Raw genomic sequence first — 22,791 nt, forward strand, 5'->3', positions numbered from 1 at the left:
TATATGGAAGTATTATGTGGGCTGTAAATACTACATATAACTTTGGCACTATATGGAGGTTTTATTATGAAGGCTGTATATGGCGGTGTTACAGTATCTACAGTACATTATATGGCAGTGTCACAGTATTATGTGGGCAGAAATTAAGGTAAAACCCATATTAGACTGGTGGCTTTGCTTGTTACCCAGTGCTCCATCTTTCATAAAACTGTATCGAAGATCGGCCACACATTTCCCCTCATATCAGATTATTAACAAGCAAAGGCGAACGTCATGCTCATTATACTGTCAAATATGTATCCCGGAGGGTGAACAGACTCCGTGGAGGAGGCTACCGTCATGTCCCAAGCATCCACGAAGCCCACGTTGATCCCTTGGAAGACCTCCCTAAGCACCAGATACTGGCAATAACCATTGAAGTCACCAATTCTCTCTTGAGGAGCAGTTGATTCTCTGGTGTTTTCCGTCTTGATGATGACCTTGGTATCTGGACTCCTTAGAAACAATCGCTCCACGGCTCTACGGATGTTGATCGCTCGTTTAATGTAGAGTTTTAGTGGAAACTGTCTGAAGTGTTGTCCCATGGTAATTACAATGATGGTGTCCTTCCCCCCACCACGTTGGTCAATCTGACGACTCGTGTACATGTCCTCCTTGGAGTAGAAGAACGAGAAGCTCTCCAGGGGGAAGCCGTGCCTTTTGAAGAAAACATAAATGTCCTTATCCATGTTAAAAGCTTCAAGTGTCTTCTCCCATGAACTCCATCCACTCTCATGATAACGGAAATATTTTACTACTGATGGAGACAAAACAGAAGGTGGTTAGAAATTATTTAGACTTAATGTGTATTTACTCATTAAATGTCATAAATGTCATTTTATTTGCGTTTGGTGCAGTTTATAAAGAACAGCTGAGGTCCAGGTGGACTAGAGCAAAGATCCCTGGTGGGCTAGAGAAGTGAAGAGGTTAATGATGACATGTGTGAGCTGGGGGAGAGCTCGGCTATTTTCAGCGTTCACATAGGAATGAATGGAGGGCGGCTGCGTTCTAAAGATAGGTGCTCGTCCCAGAGGTGGGACCTACACCTATCAGACACCGACAATGTCCTAGCTGAAACTCCTTTGATAAAGGTGACGAGGGTGACACTTACTCTTGATCTCCTCGGTGAAGTGCACTATGTACTGACGTAACGTGGAATCTCCGATGAGGAAGAGGTTCTTCCCCTGCAGACTTTTAATGAAGTCGTCCCCCGACTTATAGACGGTCATGTCACAGTAAACGGGGCGCCAGGTGTAATTGTAGAAGTATCCGCTGGGAAAGGGAGAGCTCATCCCCGGCTGACATTTTACATTGGAAGTGGCTGAATGATCTGAGCAAAAAATGTTAAAAATAAATGTCTTTGAGGCACATTTCACATCACTGCAGAAACAACGACATTGTGGTGGGATAACCGGGAACCTTGTGGACCTCGAATAGGACTTTCTGTCTGTCTGTCTATCAATTATCTATCTCATGTCTATCTATCCAGTGTCGGACTGGGGTACCTAGGGACCACCAGTAAAATTTATTTTGGGGGCCCACCGTACGGATACATTCAAATATAATAAATAATCTAACAAGTTTTTTTTATATGAACATAGGCTGGTTGAGGTGCTGTACATTGAATATATGTATGTAGTGTACTAAATCTAATGTGATATGTGCCACTTGTGCAGTGGGTGGGAGACTACGGGCCCACCTTGCTCAGGGGCCCACCGGGGGATTCCACTGTACCCCTGTGGGCCAGTCCGAGCCTGTATCTATCTATCTAATATCTATCTATCTATCTATCTATCTATCTATCTATCTGTCTATCTCATATCTATCTAATTATCTATCTAATATCTATCTGTCTATCTATCCCAACTCTTGAACATCTCCACATCATATGTTTGATATTGGGTCACCCAGGTTAAACATTATCCGTCCGTGCCCACCAGGAAATGCTGTTTTATTGGGCAGAAAGGCGTTTTCTGGAACTTTCTGCTTGCCAAGGGAAGGGTGAAAGAAGTTCCTCATTCTATAAAAACTTTATATAACAGCTTACAATTGTCCGTGTAATCACACAGCGATGGCAAAGAGGGGAACGTGGAAAAATGTATTATTTTTAACCCTCTTAAAACAATTGGCAAGTTTTATAAATTATATGCTTCATGTGAAATATACGTATACAGTGCATATCCACACAGGCAAAAAAAAATAAAAAATGTTTGAAATAATTTTTTCTTTTATTAGGTACCTTTCTCAATATTTATTCTGATTATTGTATTTTTTTTAGTATTAGATTTTTCATTTTATTTTTCTTATACTTACTGTATTTCACAGTTTTTATCCTGTGTATTCTATTGTTTTTGTCTCTACTTAGTATTTACTACTGTTTTTTATAATTTTTTTCTTTTAAGTTTTTTCCTTTTTCCTCTTAACATTCCCACTTTTTCCCCCCTCACACTGTGTAGATCACTGTGTAAATAGTCATTTTATCCTATGGCTACGTTCACACAGCATTTTATTTATTGCAGATGTCAGCTCTTCTCAAAATCAGTGTAAAAAAAAAAACAGAACATGTAATTAGGATTTATTATAATTTTTTAACCCATTTCAGGGAAAATCGATTTGTTACCACGAAGCGTTATGGAAATTTGGCTTCGCAGCAAATCAAATTTTCCCTGAAATTGAAGTGGACTTCGATTCGCTCAGCACTAGAAATCAGCTCTCTATCAGCTTTGTATTTTTCAGCTTCAAAATAAAGCTGTGTGAACGAAGGTGTGCGCTCCGTGGGCGTATTATGGACCGCCTTTGCGGATCCGCAATACGTGGGCACCGTTCAGTGCAATTCACTTCAATGGATCCGCAAATCTGGACATGCGGAATGGTGTGGAACGGAGGCACGGAACGGAAGCACTACAGAGTGCTTCCATGGGGTTTCATCCCGTACTTCCGTTCCACAAAAAGATAGAACCTATCCTATCTTTTTGCGGAACGGCCGGATCGCGGACCCATTAAAGTGAATGGGTCCGCGATCCGCTGTGGCTGCCCTACTGTGTTCGTGCATTGCGGCCCGCGGCACGGCCATGGGGTGCACACGTTCGTGTGCAAAAGTCTCATGGCTTCTGGGTGGTTTTAGAATTTAACCAAAGTGGCAACTAAATAAGACAAAAACAGGTAAAATGTAACTCACCACTTACTTTTACAATCTGTAACCACTATAGGATTCAAACTTTGGGCCATTTCCACACCGACATTAGACCTTCAAAAAATTAAGATGCCATTTATACAATTTATTTAAAAAAAATTATAAAATATGAATAAACTGGCCAAAGTTTTTTATAAAAAAAAAATCTGGTTTGAGACTTTTTAAGACTCCCGTTCTCTAAAGGCATGGCAGGAAAGCGGTGGTCTCCAATCTTTGACTGTCCAGCTGAAGCAAAAATTTGAAGAGCCACAGGTTGGAAACCATTGCTCTAAGGGTTCTTCTACATGGCCTGAAGATCATGACTACAAACGTTCATATAAACCCTTGTTTTCAACCATTGCTTAGTGTACACGGGGCTCACTACCGGCCGGCAAACTCTTGTTTATCAGGTGATCAGATCTGTTATGCAAACTGAACGGGAACGAATGATCGTACTAACAGTCATTTGTCCCCTTGTCAGTTTGCATCGAAATGTCTAAAATGTCCATTCAAGGACAGATCAATTTTGTTTATCTCCACTCGTTTCGGACTAAAATTGGCACTAAAGGGTCATTCTGAACTGTTGTCCTACCAATACTGGGAAGAATCTGTTGGGGAAGAGCTGGAAGAGTGTCAGGATAGGGCCCCCACTGTACGCTCCAGCAGTGCCCCCTCCTTGAGGTACGAAAAAGAGAATTATGTGCCTATGGAAGGGTTGGGTGAGTACAAGACCATGTACATTAAATGAACCCTATATAGTTGGTGCCAGTAAAAGCATCACAAAGTGAAGACCTTGTAAGAAGAACCACATTTCTAAGGGACTGGCCTTGACTTATTCTGGACAGCTGAATGGCACTTGGGATGAGTATTTTATGGGCACAATTTAGTCCTGCTTCAAAAGGTAGCACTTTTTGCTCATACCTTTGAAACAGTGTTTTCTCCCCAGGTGTGAGGTAGGACACATAAAGATCCACAGCTCTCATATTATTTAAACATTCACAAGGAAGGTCCTTGGGTTTAATACAGTAGAAGGCCTCTTCGTAGAACTCATCTTTGTACTCGCAAACCTCTTCAGCTGCGTTTGGCAGAAAGCCACAGTAGGAGATAGCTTGCTTGCCCAGGTATTCATATCTTCCATGGTAACCAAGAACCCCTTGACTGGCATGCCGTGATCTCCAGAGGGCTGCAATTTCTTCACTAGGATGCCACAGTCTAATAGAGACCTTGGCTTTGTCATCAGCCCATTGTAATGGAAAGTGGATATGGTAGGATCCATTGAGAAAGTCTTCCACCCTGCCAGACACAGCAGCCCCAAGCTCTGGAGAAAAGAGTCGTGATCTTATGAAGTCTCCTCCATGGGTCTTCCTGTTACCCAGGTAATCGTACATATCGACCTGTACCACAAGGTCTTCTCCAACACAGTATTGTACTCTTTTGTTGACTATGGACACAATACTGTTCTTGCCACTTGTACTTCTGTCAAAGTTGGTGAACGTAACATTTGGAATATGTTTTTGGATTTTGTCAAAGACTTTATTTATTTCAGACTGAAGATCATATTTTCTCAGAGGCTGAAGCGTTGTTTCATTCTTTTGGATGTTGATTTTAATTTCCCTCACAGAACCAACACAGTTTCCGATCAAGTATCTAAGGGAATCCTGCAAATATGAAAGAAGAAGTTTTGGACACAATGGTACTAAAGATGACAATGACAGCTTGGATTAAGATGTACCTAGCGTTATACTTTCTTAATATGCTTTGTGAACTTTGCTGATTCTATAAAGGATAAATAGAATGGAGTTAGATGGCTCAAAGCCCCTTGAGATGCCACCATGTCTGGTGTAAATATCACCTAGCGTTATACCTTCTTAATATGCTTTGTGAACTTTGCTGACTCTATGAAGGACAAACAGATTGGGGTTAGATGGCTCAAAGCCCCTTGAGATGCCATCATGTCTGGTGTAAATATCACCTATTGTAGGACCTGCTTTGTGTCAAAAGCTACCAGTGGAGTCATCAACCTCCTCAAACAGTTTTAGGCAGATGTCCACCTGTTGGCACCGTTAGCGTTATGGACTGTAAACCCCTACAGATGTCACAAAGCCTAGTGTTGATATCAGTAAGACCAACGTAGTGTAAAATGTCTGTGTGGACTGGAAGCCACTAGCGTTGCTAGACATGTCAAAAGCTGAAGTTGAATGTCATCTACTCTGTGGTCATACACTTTAGGCAAACTCCTGTTCTAAATGGAGAAAGGAGAGAAATTGTCTGCTGAACTCCTCTGGAGGCAGCTTTTCTCCTCAAGAACAAAAGGATTGGACATGTTGAGATCCAGCTGTCCCATCCTTATCTCATCTGCCATCCAAAGAGAATCAGAAGGAACTTTAGATGGTTGATCAGATCAGTCCCACCAAAATTGGTGGATATCAGGCAAGGGACACAAGATCTTTCTAGGAATGTTCATTCACTGAGATAACTTTCGACGAGTAACCTAGATGCTGATGGTTGTTTTCTTCATCTTATACACTTCTCATTTCCAAGGTGTTACGACCATCCTGCAATCCAGCAGCTAGAACGAGACGTGTATAATGTGATGGAAAAATGAGTTTTTATTGTTCTGGGTGGTTTATTTGCCTTTTGACTAAGGTTTAGTGAAAAAAATTCTAAGTGGAAAATTATAGCAGGACCATTCATCTTCTTGGAACGCCAGAGCTCAAACGTACGTGTGTGTAATTCCTGGTATTTGGCGTGTCTCCGTTGCTAAACATTGTCTTTAAGGTCATACATCCCAGGTTATACGTACATGAATGTAATTAGAATATACGGTATATAATTAGAATATATATAATATCAGCTCTTTTCTTACCTGGCAGATCATTAAGGGCATTGTCATTTATAGGGTGAATTCCTCAATAATTTCCTCAATAAAGTCATGTTAAATATGGAGCTTTTCTTATGGCAGAGTCGTATGCAGGAGGCTGTACAGAGAAAGAAACAGTCCCCGTGGCTCCCAGCTGTCTGTACTCTGTGTGCCGCCATATAGTGATTAGGGCTGCGCATCTTTACTCGTCTCACGATTCGATGCGATTACGATTATCAAGTCCACGATTCGATTCGATTCGGCGATGCATCACGATGCATCAAGATTATTACCCAAGTCCCCTTGTTTTTCAATTTTACATCAAAAAATTAATTCAATCAGTCAGAAATTGCACAAAAATATTTATTTGTATCTGCTATTTAAACAAATCATACCAAGTTCCCTGCATATCATATAGCAAAGTCTGAATGAACAAAACAGTGCAGCAGACAACAGTATTTATTTAAAACAGTACTGTCAGTGTCTCTGTAACATTAAACTGTTGTGCTGGCCTGGCTGGTGCAGTTAGTTTATAAGTTTTACAATAGTTTTACCATATAATATATATTATATATTATATAATATTAAACAGTACCTACAAAAAAAGGAGCACTTCAGTTCCTGACTGTAAAACATCACAGTGAGTCAGTGAACCTATAACACAGTCAGTGACTGTGTTATAGGTTCACTCACTGTGATGTTTGCCAGTCAGGAACTGTCTGTCACACAGTGTGTTCAAGTTGTCTGTGTTGCAGAACTTCCTGGTTCACCGTGATTGTTTTGGCAGCAGGAGCAGCACCACCACCAGCACCACCACCAGCACCAGCACCACCACCAGCACCACCACCAGCACCACCACCACCAGCACCAGCACCAGCACCACCACCAGCACCACCACCAGCACCAGATGGGTAGTACGTCTAGATCAGTGCTATAAGCTCTCAGAGTTGTCACTTTACAGAAAACGTTACCTGCACTGAGCACTCAGCAAGCACTCTACCACGATACATCAACTGAAGCCAAGCCATGCCACCATTAGAGGAAGCTGGAAAATCCTTGACAGAATACATTTTCAACTGAATCTGAAAACCTTGGACAAATCTTTATGGGATCACAAACACACACCACAGAATACCAGAAAAAAAATAAACACACATCCTCCTCACTGAATCATAATGGTAAAGGGCAGGCCACAGGACGGGCAATGTGGCACAGCCACCATAGTCAGACATGATGTCAGAAGGTCGGTGTGTGTTTTTTTGGTTTGTGTGAATGTGTATTTGTGTGATCCAATAAAGATTTACTCCAGGTTTTAAGTTTCAATTTATTCTTTCAATGATTTGCCTTCCTCTGGTGGCTTGGCGGGCGTCAGTTCTCTTTAATCAAATAAATACACTTTTAGAATATTTGGCTGAGGTTTTAAGTTGAGCCCCCCTAAAAATTGACATTCAAAAGATAGACAGTACATCAAGTTAGAAAATTCAATGGAATGGACACATTTTTGAAGATTGTGTCCGACACAATCTTAAAAAATAATACCATTCTCCCCAGTGCTAGAAATTGAAAAGCTTGTCGTCACACAGTGACTTAACAGAAAATTTTACCTGCACTCTACCACGCATAGTCGCATACACCAACTGAAGCCAAGCCACGCCACCTTTAGAGGAAGCTGGAAAATCCTTGACCGAAAAAATTGGCAACTGAATCTGAAAACCTTGGACAAATCTTTATGGGATCACAAACAGTCACCACAGAATACCAAAAAAAAAAGAAAACACACACATGACACTGGATAATGATTGGTAAAGGGCAGGCCACAGCAGGTCAGACAGACAAGCGGGCAATGTGGCACAGCCACAGACAACATGAGGTCAGGTAGGTGTGTTTTTTTTTTTTGGTTCGTGTGATCCAATAAAGATTTACTCCAGGTTTTAAGTTTCAATTTATTCTTTCAAGGATTTGCCTTCCTCTGGTGGCTTGGCGGGCGTCAGTTGTCTGGAATTAAATACAGAATTCTTTTGGTTGAAGGTTAAACCCCTAAACAGAGTCAGAAATTCACAGAGCATGACAGACACATTGGGAAAACACCAAAAAACACGTCAGTGTAAAAATACAAAATGGATCGGACGGACAGTCGCATAATAGAAAACCATTCTCCATCTCCTCTCCACTTCAGTGCTGCTAAAAGCTAGAATAATATCATATATTCTGATTAATCATCACAGTGAACTTAGAATATATGATATTATACAATTACAAATATACATATTATAACAAAAATGTTACATTCATTGATCGTTTGCAATTGCCACGACCTGGCGACCACTGCCAGTCACCTGCAGGCGGTCACTGCCAGTCTGACTGCCAGTGCCACGACGGCACCCCACCAGTCAGTCAGTCACAGTGACTGAGTGCGTTCCGTTGAGGACGAGAGTGGCATAACTGGCGTTAACCGTTAAGTAACTGGTCTTGTTGACAATGACAGGGATGGAGTTGGAGTAACTCGTCGTGAGGGAGGGGTGGGGAGGAAAAAGGGAAAGGGGAGGAAAAAGGGAAAGGGGAGGAAAAAGGGAAAGGGGGGGGGGGAGGGAAAGGGGAAAGGGGGGGGAGGAAAGAGGGAAAGGGGGAGGGGGGAGGGAAAGGGGAAGGGGGGAGGGAAAGGGGGGGGAGAAAGAAAGAAAGACACAGAGACAGACAGACACAGAGACAGACACTCACAGAGACAGACACAGAGACAGACACAGAGACAGTCAGACAGACACAGAGACACAGACAGACAGACACAGAGACACAGACAGACAGACACAGAGACACAGACACAGAGACACAGACAGACAGACACAGAGACACAGACAGACAGACAGACACAGAGACACAGACAGACACAGAGACACAGACAGACAGACACAGAGACACAGACAGACACAGAGAGACACAGACATACACACAGACACAGAGACAGACACAGAGACAGACACAGAGAGCGGTAAACGGAAAAAGAGATAGAGAGACTGAGAGGGAGACAGAACGAGAGATAGGGAGATGGAAAGAGAGATAGAGAAAGACAGAAAAAAGGAGAGAAAGAAAGAAAAGAAAGAGAAAGGAGAGAAAGAATGAGGTAAAATTGAGGAAAGGACTAGTAGGACTAGGAGCCGGAGGAGAGGAAAAGTTCTCCTCCTTTCCTCCTCTAGTCTCTCCCCTTTCCTTCTCTCTCTCTCTCCCCTTCTTTCCTTCTCTTGGAGAAGGAAAGAGGGAGAGGGAGGAAGGAAAGAATGAGGGAGAGGGAGGAAGGAAAGAATGAGGTGAGAGGGAGGAAGGAAAGAAAGAAAGAATGAGGAGAGAGGGAGGAAGGAAAGAAAGAAAGAAAGAAAGAAAGAATGAGGAGAGAGGGAGGAAGGAAAGAATGAGGAGAGAGGGAGGAAAGAAGGAGGAGAGAGGGGAAAAAAAGGAAAGGAGGAGAGAGAGGGAAAAAGGGGAGGGAGAGGGAAAGGGAAAAGGGGAGGGAGAGGGAAAGGGAAAAGGGGAGGGAAAGGGAAAAGCGGAGGGAAATGGAAAAGGGGAGGGAAAGGGAAAAGGGGAGGGAAAGGGAAAAGGGGAGGGGAAGGGAAAAGGGAAGGGGAAGGGGGAAAAGGGGAGGGGAAGGGGGAAAAGGGGAGGGGAAGGGGGAAAAGGGGAGGGGAAGGGAAAAGGGGAGTCTGGCAGGGGAGACAGAGAAATAAAAAATTTCAGTGGCAGAGACAATGCTATAAACAAAATCTATAAAATTAAAAACACTGCTCAGCATTTGGCAACATGTAGATTTTTCTGTAAGAACACCAATTGATCTACATGGTCTGGTTTGAGGGCGCTTCTTTTTGCAGTTACCACATCTCCTGCAGTGGAGAAAACCCGCTCTGCAGACACGCTTGTACCTGGGATACACAAGTATTGCTTTGACAGCCGAGAAAGGAGGGGAAATATGACCTCATGCTCACGCCACCAGTTCAAAGGGTCCTCAGTGAGAGGCAGAGGTGGGGCTTTACAATAGTTTTCCATTTCCTCTTCAGCCTTGGCATAGGGGGTCTTTTTGGGTTCTATTGTACCTTCAGTGTCAGTGAAAGACTGTCCCAGCAAACTCACGAGCAGCGATCTGGCCTTTTTGGGAGGAGATGGTGGAGAATGGTTGTCTTCGATGGGTGAACTGTCCTCTTCTTCCAGAGTTCGTTTTCTTCTAGGCACTTGATGATCCTCTTGTGTCCTCTCACAAATGTCAATGCCTTTGATTCTGATGGGGTGATGAAAAAGCACAGGAAACGGACAGTACAGTTCCCGCACCGCATCAGATTCAGAAGCGTGGTAGTGCTACTGTCGTTTCAAGAAGAAACATGATGGAATTCTTCAAATTAATTTAATTACCTCCAAGGATGCAGCTTCCTCAGTGACTCCTTTAAATATCTCCAATCTTTCTTCATCTGTGAGGATGAAAGGCAGTCCCTTAAAGCGAGGATCCAGTGCAGAGGCTGTATGAAGGATCTTCTTCTCGGCCTCACTGCTGTACCTCTTCTGGAGATCTGTTCTAATAGAATTCTTGATCTCATGGATCATGGGTGTGTCTCCCATCGTGTCTGTCATGCTCTGGAGAAGTTGTGCATTTATAGGGGCAATGAGAGAAACTGTTGGATTGCGCTCTTCTGACATCAGCATGGTTGCATCCTTCATTGGCTTTAATGCACTCACGGCGTCCTCTGCATTTGACACATCTGTTTCGTTTAGAGTGCAGAGATCGGACTCTCCTCTTCTGACTTCTGGAGACAGCAAGGTGGCACAGACTGCAGGTTGTTGTTCCAAGAACCTCTCGACCATGTTGTATGCACTGTTCCATCTTGTTGCCACATCAGTTATCAGCTTATGATTCTTCAGGCCAAGACATTTCTGTTTCTCTTTTAGACAGTGGCTTGCTCTAGTGCTGCGGTGAAAGAATGTGGATATCCGACGTACTCTGCCAAGAAGCCTAGAGAGAGTGGCCACTTTCAACGCTCGCTGGGATGCAAGATTCAGTGTATGGGCGAAGCATTTCACATGGGGGAATTTTCCAACTTGAGCTGCAACTATCATGTTTGACGCGTTGTCGGTCACAAGCACTACAGATTTATCGGACAGCTGCCATTCTTCCACAACATGAGAAAGTAGCTCTGCCAGATGAGCACCCGTGTGAGACTCATAAATGGCTCTCGTTTGCAGTACATGCGACAAAATCTGCCAGTCCTTACTAACGTAATGTGCTGTTATTGTAACATAAGACTCTGTCGTGACTGAAGTCCAGGAATCACACGTTATTGCGACTCGACTTGCTTGGCTCATTGATGCAATTATCTTAGCTTTGGTTTCGTGGTAGAGTGCAGGTATGACGTTTTCTGTAAAGTGACTTCGTGACGGGATCTTGTAACGCGGCTCTATCGTCTTCAAAAGGTAGCGAAACCCACTGTTTTCCACAACAGAGTAAGGGCGCAGGTCCTTCGCTATGAAAGCTGCCACAGCTTTTGTTATTCTCTTTACCTTTTCAGAGTTGGGCGGCAAAGTTGACTGTAACATTGCATCAATTCTTGGCTGATCTGGGTTCATTTCCTTGGTGGTGGTGGTGGTGGTAGGTTTTAGCATTTCTGGGTGAAAACGGCTGACGTGGTTTCTCAGATTAGTAGTATTCCCTAGATATTTAATTTTTGTGTGACAGATTTTACACACAGCGTATGACTTGTCCAATTCGTGCTTCCTACTTTTTTCATAAAAGCCAAAATGTTCCCAGATGTTTGCTTTTAAAAAGCTAGGTGCATTTTTTATCTCTCGTTCCTTTTGTTCTACTTCTGCCATTTTTATTTACTAGCAAATGCAATGCATGCCAGGCATCTATGTGAATTTGTGAGTAGGGATGACACAAGTCTTGACGTGACGATGATGTTGTCAAACTCTGTCAGTTTAAAAAAAAAAAAAAAAAAATTTGAGTGACTAAGCCTAAAGCCTGCCACGAGATCAACAGAAAAAGTAACACGTTTCTTTCTAATATGTATGGCCTCCCATGTGGCATGTGCTGCCTGCCACTGCTGCTCACTGTGTCTGAGTGTGTGGCACTGTCAGGAGGTGGCTGCGGCCTAGCTCGGGTCTCACTCGTCTCCTTCACTCCAGTCCTGCGGTCTCCTCCTCCTCTGTCCCCCCGCAAGACAGCCTGTTTTTTTTCTTTTGTGCACAGCACAGTTAGCCGACCGAGGAGAAAGTTCTGAGCGCTCTTGGGGGTACGAGGACGGGTCCGCTGTGCTCAGTGCTGCTGCATGCACGTCCGTCTCCTCTCCAGTCCTCCTCACGAGTCGACTCACGCGTGCGACACAGGGGGAGGGGGGTGTCACTGTCGTCACGTCAGCGGGAGGCGGGAGGCGGGAAAGAAGGCGCCAAAAAACTTTTTTTTCCGACTCGGCTCTGCACGGCGGACGCGACGCTGACGTCATCAACATGCATCGATTATTTAAAGCAACCGCATCGATGCAGAATCGCCGGGGGTCGAATCGCGATGCATCGCTGCATCGATTATATTCGACAGCCCTAATAGTGATCCACTTTATTGGTTATTGTCAAGCCTCCAATTTTATCTGTGTGAAGACACACTATTTGCTAGAAATGTGCTGTCCGACAACCCAAAGGCTGCAGTTGTCAGGCAGTGCTTATACCTAGCGACTAGTTAGTTGATCACAGCTGGACTGATACTTGAGCGGGGATTGTCCGAGATCACGCTCTACCCTTATATTTAAGATGAGAACCTTCTTCAGGCGTCATACACCATATTAGAGGTGAAGGAAAGCATGAGGGTTGAGGTTGTCAGATTTGTAGGTTGAAGGTAGATGTCTCAGAGCGTGCAGGAGGTCAATACAAAATGCAGCCGACCGTATTTTCCTTACCTGGAGCAAGCTTTTATGCCAGGACAGACTCAGCAGGAAGATGGCGGTAATTAACACTGCTATCCTGCTTTTATTCCTCACTAGAGCCATCAGGGAAAAGGTAACGTTGTTCCTGTGGGAGAATTTAGTAAAAGATGGAAACTTTAGTCAATATGTCATAAGGGGCACAGCAAATCCATGAAAATATTAACACCATATAGGATCAAAAGTATATGGTGACAAAGGCTATTCCTAGCCAAAACGTTGCTGCTGTTTTTATGCTGTGTTATGCGGTGATCGACTTAAATAAAGAAGAAATTTGGATATGCTGCTGTGGCCGTCTACTTTTTCTACATACCTCTGGATTGCTTTGGATCTGTGATCTCTTGCCCAGCTGCTGCATGACCTCCATCATTGCTCTACATTAGCTGCTTGTTCTGCTGCTCCTGAACACCTTTCTTTTTCAAATAATACCACCTGACATCATGCAGTTCAAAAATTATGCCAACATAAAGTGTCTAAACAATACCACCATATAGTTCCCCAAACATACTGGAATATAGTTTTCAAATAATACCATCCATCGTGTCCAAATTATACCACTATATACCATCTAAACAGTACAGTGTCCAAACAAAGACACCAAGCAGTGTCTAAAAATGCCACCATGAACTCCCTAAACAATACTACCATACCAATCCCAAATAATACCACCTAACAATGCCCAAATAATCCCACCTTTCAGTGCCCAAATAATACCACCTAACAGTGCCCAAATAACACCACCTAACAGTGCCCAATTAATACCACGTAACAGTGCCCAAATAATATCACCTATCAGTGCCAAATATTACCACCTAACAGTGCCCAAATAATACCACCTAACAGTGCCCAAATAATACCACCTAACAGTGCCCAAATAACACCACCTAACAGTGCCCAAATAATACCACCTAACAGTGCCCAAATAATACCACCTAACAGTGCCCAATTAATACCACCTAACAGTGCCCAAATATTATCACCTAACAGTGCCCAAATATTATCACCTAACAGTGCCCAAATAATATCACCTATCAGTGCCCAAATAATACCACCTAACAGTGCCCAAATAATACCATCTAACAGTGCCCAAATAATATCACCTATCAGTGCCCAAATAATACCACCTAACAGTGCCCAAATAATACCACCTAACAGTGCCCAAATACTATCACCTAACAGTACCCAATTAATATCACCTGACAGTGCCCAAATAATACCACCTAACAGTGCCCAAATAATGCCACCTAACAGTGCCCAATTAATACCACCTAACAGTGCCCAATTAATACCACCTAACAGTGCCCAAATAATACCACCTAACAGTGCCCAATTAATACCACCTAACAGTGCCCAATTAATACCACCTAACAGTGCCCAAATAATACCACCTAACAGTGCCCAAATAATATCACCTATCATTGCCAAATAATACCACCTAACAGTGCCCAAATAATAACACCTAACAGTGCCCAAATAATACCACCTAACAGTGCCCAATTAATACCACCTAACAGTGCCCAAATAATATCACCTAACAGTACCCAAATAATATCACCTATCAGTGCCCAAATAATACCACCTAACAGTGCCCAAATAATACCACCTAACAGTGCCCAATTAATACCACCTAACAGTGCCCAAATAATATCACCTAACAGTACCCAAATAATATCACCTATCAGTGCCCAAATAATACCACCTAACAGTGCCCAAATAATACCACCTAACAGTGCCCAATTAATATCACCTAACAGTGCCCAAATAATATATAGTATATAATATATAGCATTCTGTTTCCTTTTTGGGCCTCACGCACATGATCGCAAAACACGGATATTGGCCGCTTGCATTCCGCATTTTGAGGAACATAAGGTCTGGCTCTTACTAGGCCAGTCCTATCCTTGACAAAATAGGACATGTTCTATTTTTTTTGCGGGCCCGCGGAATGGAGGTACGGATCCGGACCGCACACGGAGCGCTGTTGTCCACATCTTTCGCGGCCCCATTGAAGTGAATGGGTTCGCATCCGAGCCGCCAAAAATGTAACTCGGATGCGAACCCAAACCACGGTCGTGTGCATGAGCCCTTATGGGGGGACATTACGAATGTGGTTTCCCTACGATTTCACATAGGCCTGTACGTGCAACAATAGGGCGGTGCAAAGAGGTGAAAAAGCTGGAGGATACCCCTGACTACTCTGCAAGCTGACAGCTGACAGCAGTGTTCTACATGCAGCTTTGGGTGTGACTGGAGTATAAGACATGCTGCAACTCAAGTTCAGTATAAAAAAGGTAAATCCAGATATATGGCACACTTAGGTGACATCCAAATATCGTAAAGTCTCAATCATGTGGGAAGATTTTTATCCACAACATTAACCTAGATGAGTCAATTAGACAAAAATGTAATTTTAAAAAAAGACACGTGAAAGAAACACCCACAAAAAAGCCACCCGTAAATGGGTCACCAGTCAGGAGAGGTTCGGTATCTGAAATACAGGGCCATAAAGAAGTGTCAGTCACTACATAATGATATTATTCAGTTGTTCTATGGCGACATTTAGTTACTATATGGTGGTATTCAATCACTGTATATTGGCATTATTCAGTCACTAAATATAGCGGTATTATAAGACTGCTGTATGGCAACATTATAGTGTTATCATTCAATCATTGTATGGTGACATTATTTAGTTACTAAATAGTGGCATTAATCAATCACTGTATGGGAGCATTATTCAGTCACTATATGGCAGTATTATTCTGTCACTGAAAAGAGAATAGTAGGAATAGCTCACTCAAATGTGACAGGGAACAGGTGCTCAAGTCCAAATGGCTGTATCACTCATACAGAGGAAAATTTTGCAAATAATAGTATATGCGGACTGGCACTCTGTATGTGTGGTTACAAATACAGTATACAATAGTAAAGTGATCACACTAATTTGACGAGCAAAAATTATTTTGTGTTGTTTCGCTAGTTAACATAAAGTGCATTTAATCGTATGATTAAAGCTTGTTGTAGACTCAAGTGTCTTTAATAGGAAAGAATGGTCTTAAATATAGTTCCTGTAAAATGTCCAGGTCCAGTAGCTGCAAACGGTAATAGGTCAAGTACTGGTTTGTACTGTATCAGAAGGGTATACAGGTCTTACCTGCTTCCAGAGAGATTGCGGTTTAATGTATCCAAAGATGCGGCATTACATACCCGGTATGAAGATCGCTGCTATACGCACCCTTCCACGCTGTTCAGACAAACGCCGGCATATCACGTGGTCTGTGACGGAAGTCTGGCTTGTATCTCGCAGCGGAGTATCGCGGGAACTGGTGCCGAAGGTAGGATCCGAAAGTTTTACTTTATTTGGAGCGCTCCAATCTTTCGAGAAATATTTTCGACAGATTATAAATCATCCGTATAGAGGCCTCTTCTCAGTCCGGTGGGAGTTCTAAGCTGTTCACGCCAGACGCGTTTCGGGGACCTCTTACCCCTTCCTCAGTGGCAGCCATACGATTAAACAGCACTATTAAATGCACTTTATGTTAACTAGCGAAACAACACAAAATAATTTTTGCTCGTCCAATTCAGAAGGAACCAATCTTCATATACCTTCACAAGGAACTTTGCATTTTTGCTCTTTGCTTGTTTTTCTATATCCAATATTGTAATTTGTGCCAGCATGAATGCGTTTATTTGACGTATATTTGACGTATATAGTTGAAGTTTTATTGATTCGTGATATATCTTTTCATTTATTAAATTAGTGTGATCACTTTACTATTGTATACTGTATTTGTAACCACACATACAGAGTGCCAGTCCGCATATACTATTATTTGCTAAATTATTCAGTCACTATTTAGCGGCATTACTCAGTCACTATATGGCAGCTTTATTTAGTTACCATACAGTAGTATTCTTCAATCACTATAATTATTTAGTCACTATATGGTGGTGTTATTTAGTCACTATATGGTGGTAATATGTAGTCACTATATGGTGGTATTATTTAGCCACTATATTGTGGTAATATTTAGTCACTATATTGTGGTATTATTTAGTCACTATATGGTCATATTATTTACCGATAGTCACTGTATGGTGGTAATATTTAGTCACTATATGGTAGCCTTATTTAATCACTATATGGTGGCATTATTTGGTCACTATTTGGTGGTGTTATTTAGTCACTATATTGTGGTAATATTTAGTCACTATATGGTGGTATTATTTAGTCACTCTATGGTGGTATTATTTAGCCACTATATTGTGGTAATATTTAGTCACTATATGGTCATATTATTTACCGTTAGTCACTGTATGGTGGTAATATTTAGTCACTATATGGTGGTATTATTTAGTCACTATATGGTGGCATTATTTAGTCACTATATGGTGGTATTATTTAGTCACTAAATGGTGGTATTATTTAGTCACTATATGGTGGTATTATTTAGTCACTATATGGTGGCATTATTTAGTCACTATATGGTGGCATTATTTAGTCACTATATGGTGGTATTATTTAGTCACTAAATGGTGGTATTATTTAGTCACTAAATGGTGGTATTATTTAGTCACTATATGGTGGTATTATTTAGTCACTATATGGTGGCATTATTTAGTCACTATATGGTGGCATTATTTAGTCACTATATGGTGGTATTATTTAGTCACTAAATGGTGGTATTATTTAGTCACTAAATGGTGGTATTATTTAGTCACTATATGGTGGTATTATTTAGCCACTATATGGTGGTGTTATTTAGCCACTATATGGTGGCAATATTTAGTCACTATATGGTAGCCTTATTTAATCACTATAGGGTGGTATTATTTAGCCACTATATGGTGGTAATATTTAGTCACTATATTGTGGTAATATTTAGTCACTATATGGTGGTATTATTTAGTCACTATATGTTGGTATTATTTAGTCACTATATGGTAGCATTATTCAGACAGTTTCTCCAGCTCAGCAGACAGGCTAATAATCCTTCAATGTTCTGCAGGACATTATTCTGGAACTTCTGCCAGCCCTCCATCCAGTAACATAAATGCGGCTGTAGGATGCCAATGGGTAATCATGGCCTCCAGGGTCCCAACAAGGGGCCCCGTGTCAGGTAACAGGTAAAACCCTGACAGGGAATAATACTCTGCAGTACAGGAGGAATATTCCAAAGGATGATTAAAGCACAAAGTATCGTGTCCCAAATTGTTTTTTTTTTGCATTAAGTCCGCATATAAAATGAATTGAAGCTATCCTGTGGTCTGCGCACCCCAACAATTCTACCACTGAAGAATATAACTCACAAAAACATTTTTAAAAAAAAGTTCTTGGACTGTATCGACAGAAAATAAAATAATATAAATCTATGTGAAAATAGATATCAGGTAATATAGTAAACGTAACGACCCGAAAAATGAAATTGTTGAATGTAATGAATAAAAATGAAAAATTTAATTAAAAAATCTATGTAAAATGCTTTAATTGGGTAGTAAAGTAAAAAAAATAATACAAATAAATAAATGGGAAGTGGCATAAACAGAACAAACCGCAAAATGAAATTGTAATGTGAAATACATTTAAAAAATAATGGCAGAATCACCCGACTTCTTAAATAAAGAGTTATAGATGCCCAGAAAGAATACCAATGAAAAATATAAAAAAACAAACCTTAACACGAAGGCCTCGACAGAAATGTGTGAGCACACAGGAGATAATAAAAAGTCACATGGTCCCTCCAGACGCGGGCATGTGACCCCCCCCTCATGGTCGGAGATTGGCTGCAGTAGACCATGAAGCATAGAGCGCTGCGAGTGAGCAGTAGGACATTACTGACTCTTTTATTGGGTCCCTTTAAAAGTAAAAAAAAAATCCCTTCAGCCACATGACCTAAAGGCTCGGGCTACACGACATGTGTAGCGTGACATTTTGTCGCACTAATGTCGCATGACAATTTTTATAATGATAGTCTATGGTGTCGCCAAGATGGATTTTTCTACGACTGTCGCGTCGCACTCACAGTGCTTAAATAATTGGGCGTAGAGAATCTGTAGAGACATACAGTCAGATCCATAAATATTGGGACATCCACACAATTCTAACATTTTTGGCTCTATACACCACCACAATGGATTTGAAGTGAAACAAACAAGATGAGCTTTACCTGCAGACTGTCAGCTTTACTTTGAGGGTATTTACATCCAAATCAGGTGAACGATGAAGAAATTACAACAGTTTGCATATGGGCCTCCCACTTGTTAAGGGACCAAAAGTAATGGGACAATTGGCTTCTCAGCTGTTCTATGGCCAGGTGTGTGTTATTCCCTCATTATCCCAATTACAATGAGCAGATAAAAGGCCCAGAGGTCATTTCCAGTCTGCTATTTGCATTTGGAATCTGTTGCTGTCAACTCTCAAGATGAGATCCAAAGAGCTGTCACTATCAGTGAAGCAAGCCATCATTAGGCTGAAAAAACACAACAAACCCATCAGAGAGATGGCAAAAACATTAGGCCTGGCCAAAACAACTGTTTGCAACATTCTTAAAAAGAAGGAACGCATCGGTGAGCTCAGCAACACCAAAAGACCCGGAAGACCACAGAAAACAACTGTGGTGGATGAGTGAAGAATTCTTTCCCTGGTGAAGAAAACACCCTTCACAACAGTTGGCCAGATCGAGAATACTCTCCAGGAGGTAGGTGTGTGTGTGTCAAAGTCAACAATCAGGAGAAGACTTCACCAGAGTGAATACAGAGGGTTCACCACAAGATGTATACCATTGGTGAGCCTCAAAAACAGGAGGGCCAGATTAGAGTTTGCCAAACGACATCTAAAAAAGCCTTCACAGTTCTGGAACAACATCCTATGGACAGATGAGACCAAGATCAACTCGTACCAGAGTGATGGAAAGAGAAGAGTATGGAGAAGGAAAGGAACTGCTCATGATCCTAAGCATACCACCTCATCAGTGAAGCATGGTGGTGGTAGTGTCATGGCGTGGGCATGTATGGCTGCCAATGGAACAGCTTCTCTTGTATTTATTAATGATGTGACTGCTGACAAAAGCAGCAGGATGAATTCTGAAGTGTTTCGGGTAATATTATCTGCTCATATTCAGCCAAATGCTTCAGAACTCATTGGACGGCGCTTCACAGTGCAGATGGACAATGACCCAAAGCATACTGCAAAAGCAACCAAAGAGTTTTTTAAGGGAAAGAAGTGGAATGTTATGCAATGGCCAAGTCAATCACTTGAGCTGAATCCGATTGAGCATGCATTTCACTTGCTGAAGACAAAACTGAAGGGAAAATCCCCCAAGAACAAGCAGGAACTGAAGACAGTAGAGGCCTGGCAGAGCATCACCAGGGATGAAACCCAGCGTCTGATGATGTCTATGCGTTCCAGACTTCAGGCTGTAATTGACTGCAAAGGATTTGCAACCAAGTATTAAAAATTGAAAGTTTAATTTATGATTATTATTATGTTCCATTACTTTTGGTTCCTTAACAAGTGGGAGGCACAGATGCAAACTGTTGTAATTCCTACACCGTTCACCTGATTTGGATGTAAATGCCCTCAAATTACAGCTGACAGTCTGCAGGTAAAGCACATCTTGTTCGTTTCATTTCAAATCCACTGTGGTGGTGTATAGAGCCAAAAATGTTACAATTGCATGGATGTCCCAATATTTATGGACCTGACTGTATATAAGAGAGCGCACCATAGGGTAGTAGGTTCCAGATTCCAGTACTGGGGGATAGAACGAAGAATGGAGGCAGTGTCGGACTGGGGCGCCTAGGGCCCACTAGTGGAATTGATTTTGGGGGCTCACCCTAGAGCTGGAGATATTACATGTTCATTTTTCAGTCTCGCACATATGTAACAGTAACAGTATGCTAAACAGAACAGTATTGTGCACTGCACTATATCAAATTGTTTCTCCTTAAGCAACTCATTTAGTTGATAACTGTATCTGTTATTTACAGTCAGTAGTTTGGACAGCGGTCACACGTGGACATTCCATGTCCTAGATGAACCACCCAGTCCCTCAGCCTAAACAATATCCAAAGTGAAGGAAATGTTTCCTGCATATTCAAAAGGATAAGTTTATTGAAGTGCTGGCAGTAGTGTCCCGGCCTCCTCACAGCTCACCAAGCTCAGCGCCGTACATTGTATAGCGGCTGTGCTTGGTATCGTGCTCAGCGCCTTTCACTTCTATGGGGCTGAGCTGCTCCTAGGCCACTTTATCAATGAACGTGACGTCACATGGCCCAGAAAAATCACAGAGAAGGGCACAGGGCTCACAGGAGCCCCGGTGCCTTCTCAAACAGCTGATCGGCAGTGGTTCCAGTTAGGGATCGACCGATTATCGGATTTACCAATATTATCGGCCGATATTCAGGATTTTCAAAGTTATCGGTATCAGCATCTAACCTTGCCGATATGTTGATAACGAATCGCAAACATGGATCGCGCTGCTATCAACGCGATCAATGTTCCCTCAGCAGCACAGGGGAGAAGGAAGCAGTCCCTCCCCCCTGTGCCGCTGCTGCCGCTGCCACCAGTCAGAGGCAAGAGGGGATGAGGAGGGGAGGGGCTGTGGCCATTGCGCCACCAATGATGTTAATTCAGTTATTAATTCAAATATAGGAGGCGGGTGAATCATATAGCTGCACCCGACCTCTATGAGAGGTAGCTGCGATCTGCAGAAGTTAACCCCTGCCGCACCTGATCGCAGCTACCTCTCATAGAGGTCAGGTGTCGCTATATTTGAATTAATGGGCAAGTTATCTTCATTGGTGGCAGTGGCAGCTTCTGATCGGAGCCCCAGCAGTGTAATCCTGGGGCTCCGATCAGTTACCATGGCAGCCAGGACGCTACTGAAGCCCTGTGTCACGGGGCGCCAAAGGTGCACTCGGTCTCCCATCAGCCGCAGACCTGCTGCTTAGCTTCGGGAGCGAGGATCTGTGTTTGGCCTCATTCCCAGGGCGGCTTTGCTAGCTGGGAGGCTCCCTGCTCCTAGGTCTGCCTTGAGCGCCGAGCTGATCACTCGGTGCTCGACTTGTCTGTCTGTGGGTCATGTGACGCTGGCCACGTCACATGACCCTCAGACCCCACTATAAATACAGGCAGCCTGCTGGCCACAGGTTGCCTGTTAATTCTAGGTTCCTGGCTATTTGTTGGACTACTGAATACTACCTGATCCTGTTCCCTGACGATCCTTTGCCTGCTCCTCCTGTACTGCGCATCCCTCCTGGTATTGTGACCTCGGCTACCACCTGACTACTCTTTGCGGACTCCTCTAGTACTTCTCTACTCTCCTGGTATTTGACCCCGGCTTCTCCTGACCTTTCTACTGCGTAGCTCTCTTGTTTCTGACCCGATCCGTTCACGTTCCGTATTTTGTCTTGTCTGTCTTCCCTGCACATATCCTAAGTAAGGGACTGTCGTCCAGTTGTCCCCTGTCACCAGGACTCGTGAGGCAAGTAGGCAGGGCCAGGGGTGAAAGTGGAGCGCAGTGGTCACTATCCTTCCCCCTGTGTGTGTGTACGTGACTGTTACACCCTGGCTGCCATAGTCAGCTCCCTGCTGCTGTGTGAAATATGCACAGGGCAGCAGGGAGAGTGCAAAGTCCTATTCACCCTAATAGAGCTCTATTAGGGTGAATAAGACAAGGGATCAAAAGAGCCCAGGTTCTAGCCCCTAAGGGGAAAATAGTTAATAAATAAAATTTAAAAAAACACCAAAATATTAAGTATAAATATTTAAT

At 42.7% G+C, this 22,791-nt stretch overlaps 2 protein-coding genes across 2 annotated transcripts; both read right to left on the reverse strand.

Annotated features, from left to right (window-relative positions):
• Positions 1-251: 251 nt before the first annotated feature.
• On the reverse strand, positions 252-728 carry LOC121008712 (NXPE family member 2-like). The gene has a single exon (XM_040441407.1). The coding sequence runs from the start codon at positions 726-728 to the stop codon at positions 252-254; it is 477 nt and encodes a 158-aa protein (XP_040297341.1).
• A 2,960-nt stretch (positions 729-3,688) lies between these two features.
• Positions 3,689-6,098, reverse strand: LOC121008713 (NXPE family member 4-like). Its single transcript, XM_040441408.1, has 3 exons — positions 6,078-6,098; positions 4,133-4,869; positions 3,689-3,761 (listed from the first exon to the last, which is right to left on the reverse strand). The coding sequence occupies exons 1-3, from the start codon at positions 6,096-6,098 to the stop codon at positions 3,689-3,691; spliced, it is 831 nt and encodes a 276-aa protein (XP_040297342.1).
• Positions 6,099-22,791: the final 16,693 nt, after the last annotated feature.

The sequence above is a fragment of the Bufo bufo genome, chromosome 7 (genome assembly GCF_905171765.1).
Source record: "Bufo bufo chromosome 7, aBufBuf1.1, whole genome shotgun sequence".
Lineage (NCBI taxonomy): Eukaryota > Metazoa > Chordata > Amphibia > Anura > Bufonidae > Bufo > Bufo bufo.

Bases quoted from the DNA above. Each gene is read 5' to 3' on its own strand.
- LOC121008713 (XM_040441408.1), bottom strand. From the start codon at position 6,098: ATGCCCTTAATGATCTGCCAG. The intron at 4,870-6,077 runs GTAAGAAAAGAG...TCATATTTGCAG, and splicing joins TGCCCTTAATGATCTGCCAG to GATTCCCTTAGATACTTGAT. The intron at 3,762-4,132 runs GTATGAGCAAAA...TGCCAATTTTAG, and splicing joins GAGAAAACACTGTTTCAAAG to TCCGAAACGAGTGGAGATAA.
- LOC121008712 (XM_040441407.1), bottom strand. From the start codon at position 728: ATGGATAAGGACATTTATGTTTTCTTCAAAAGGCACGGCTTCCCCCTG.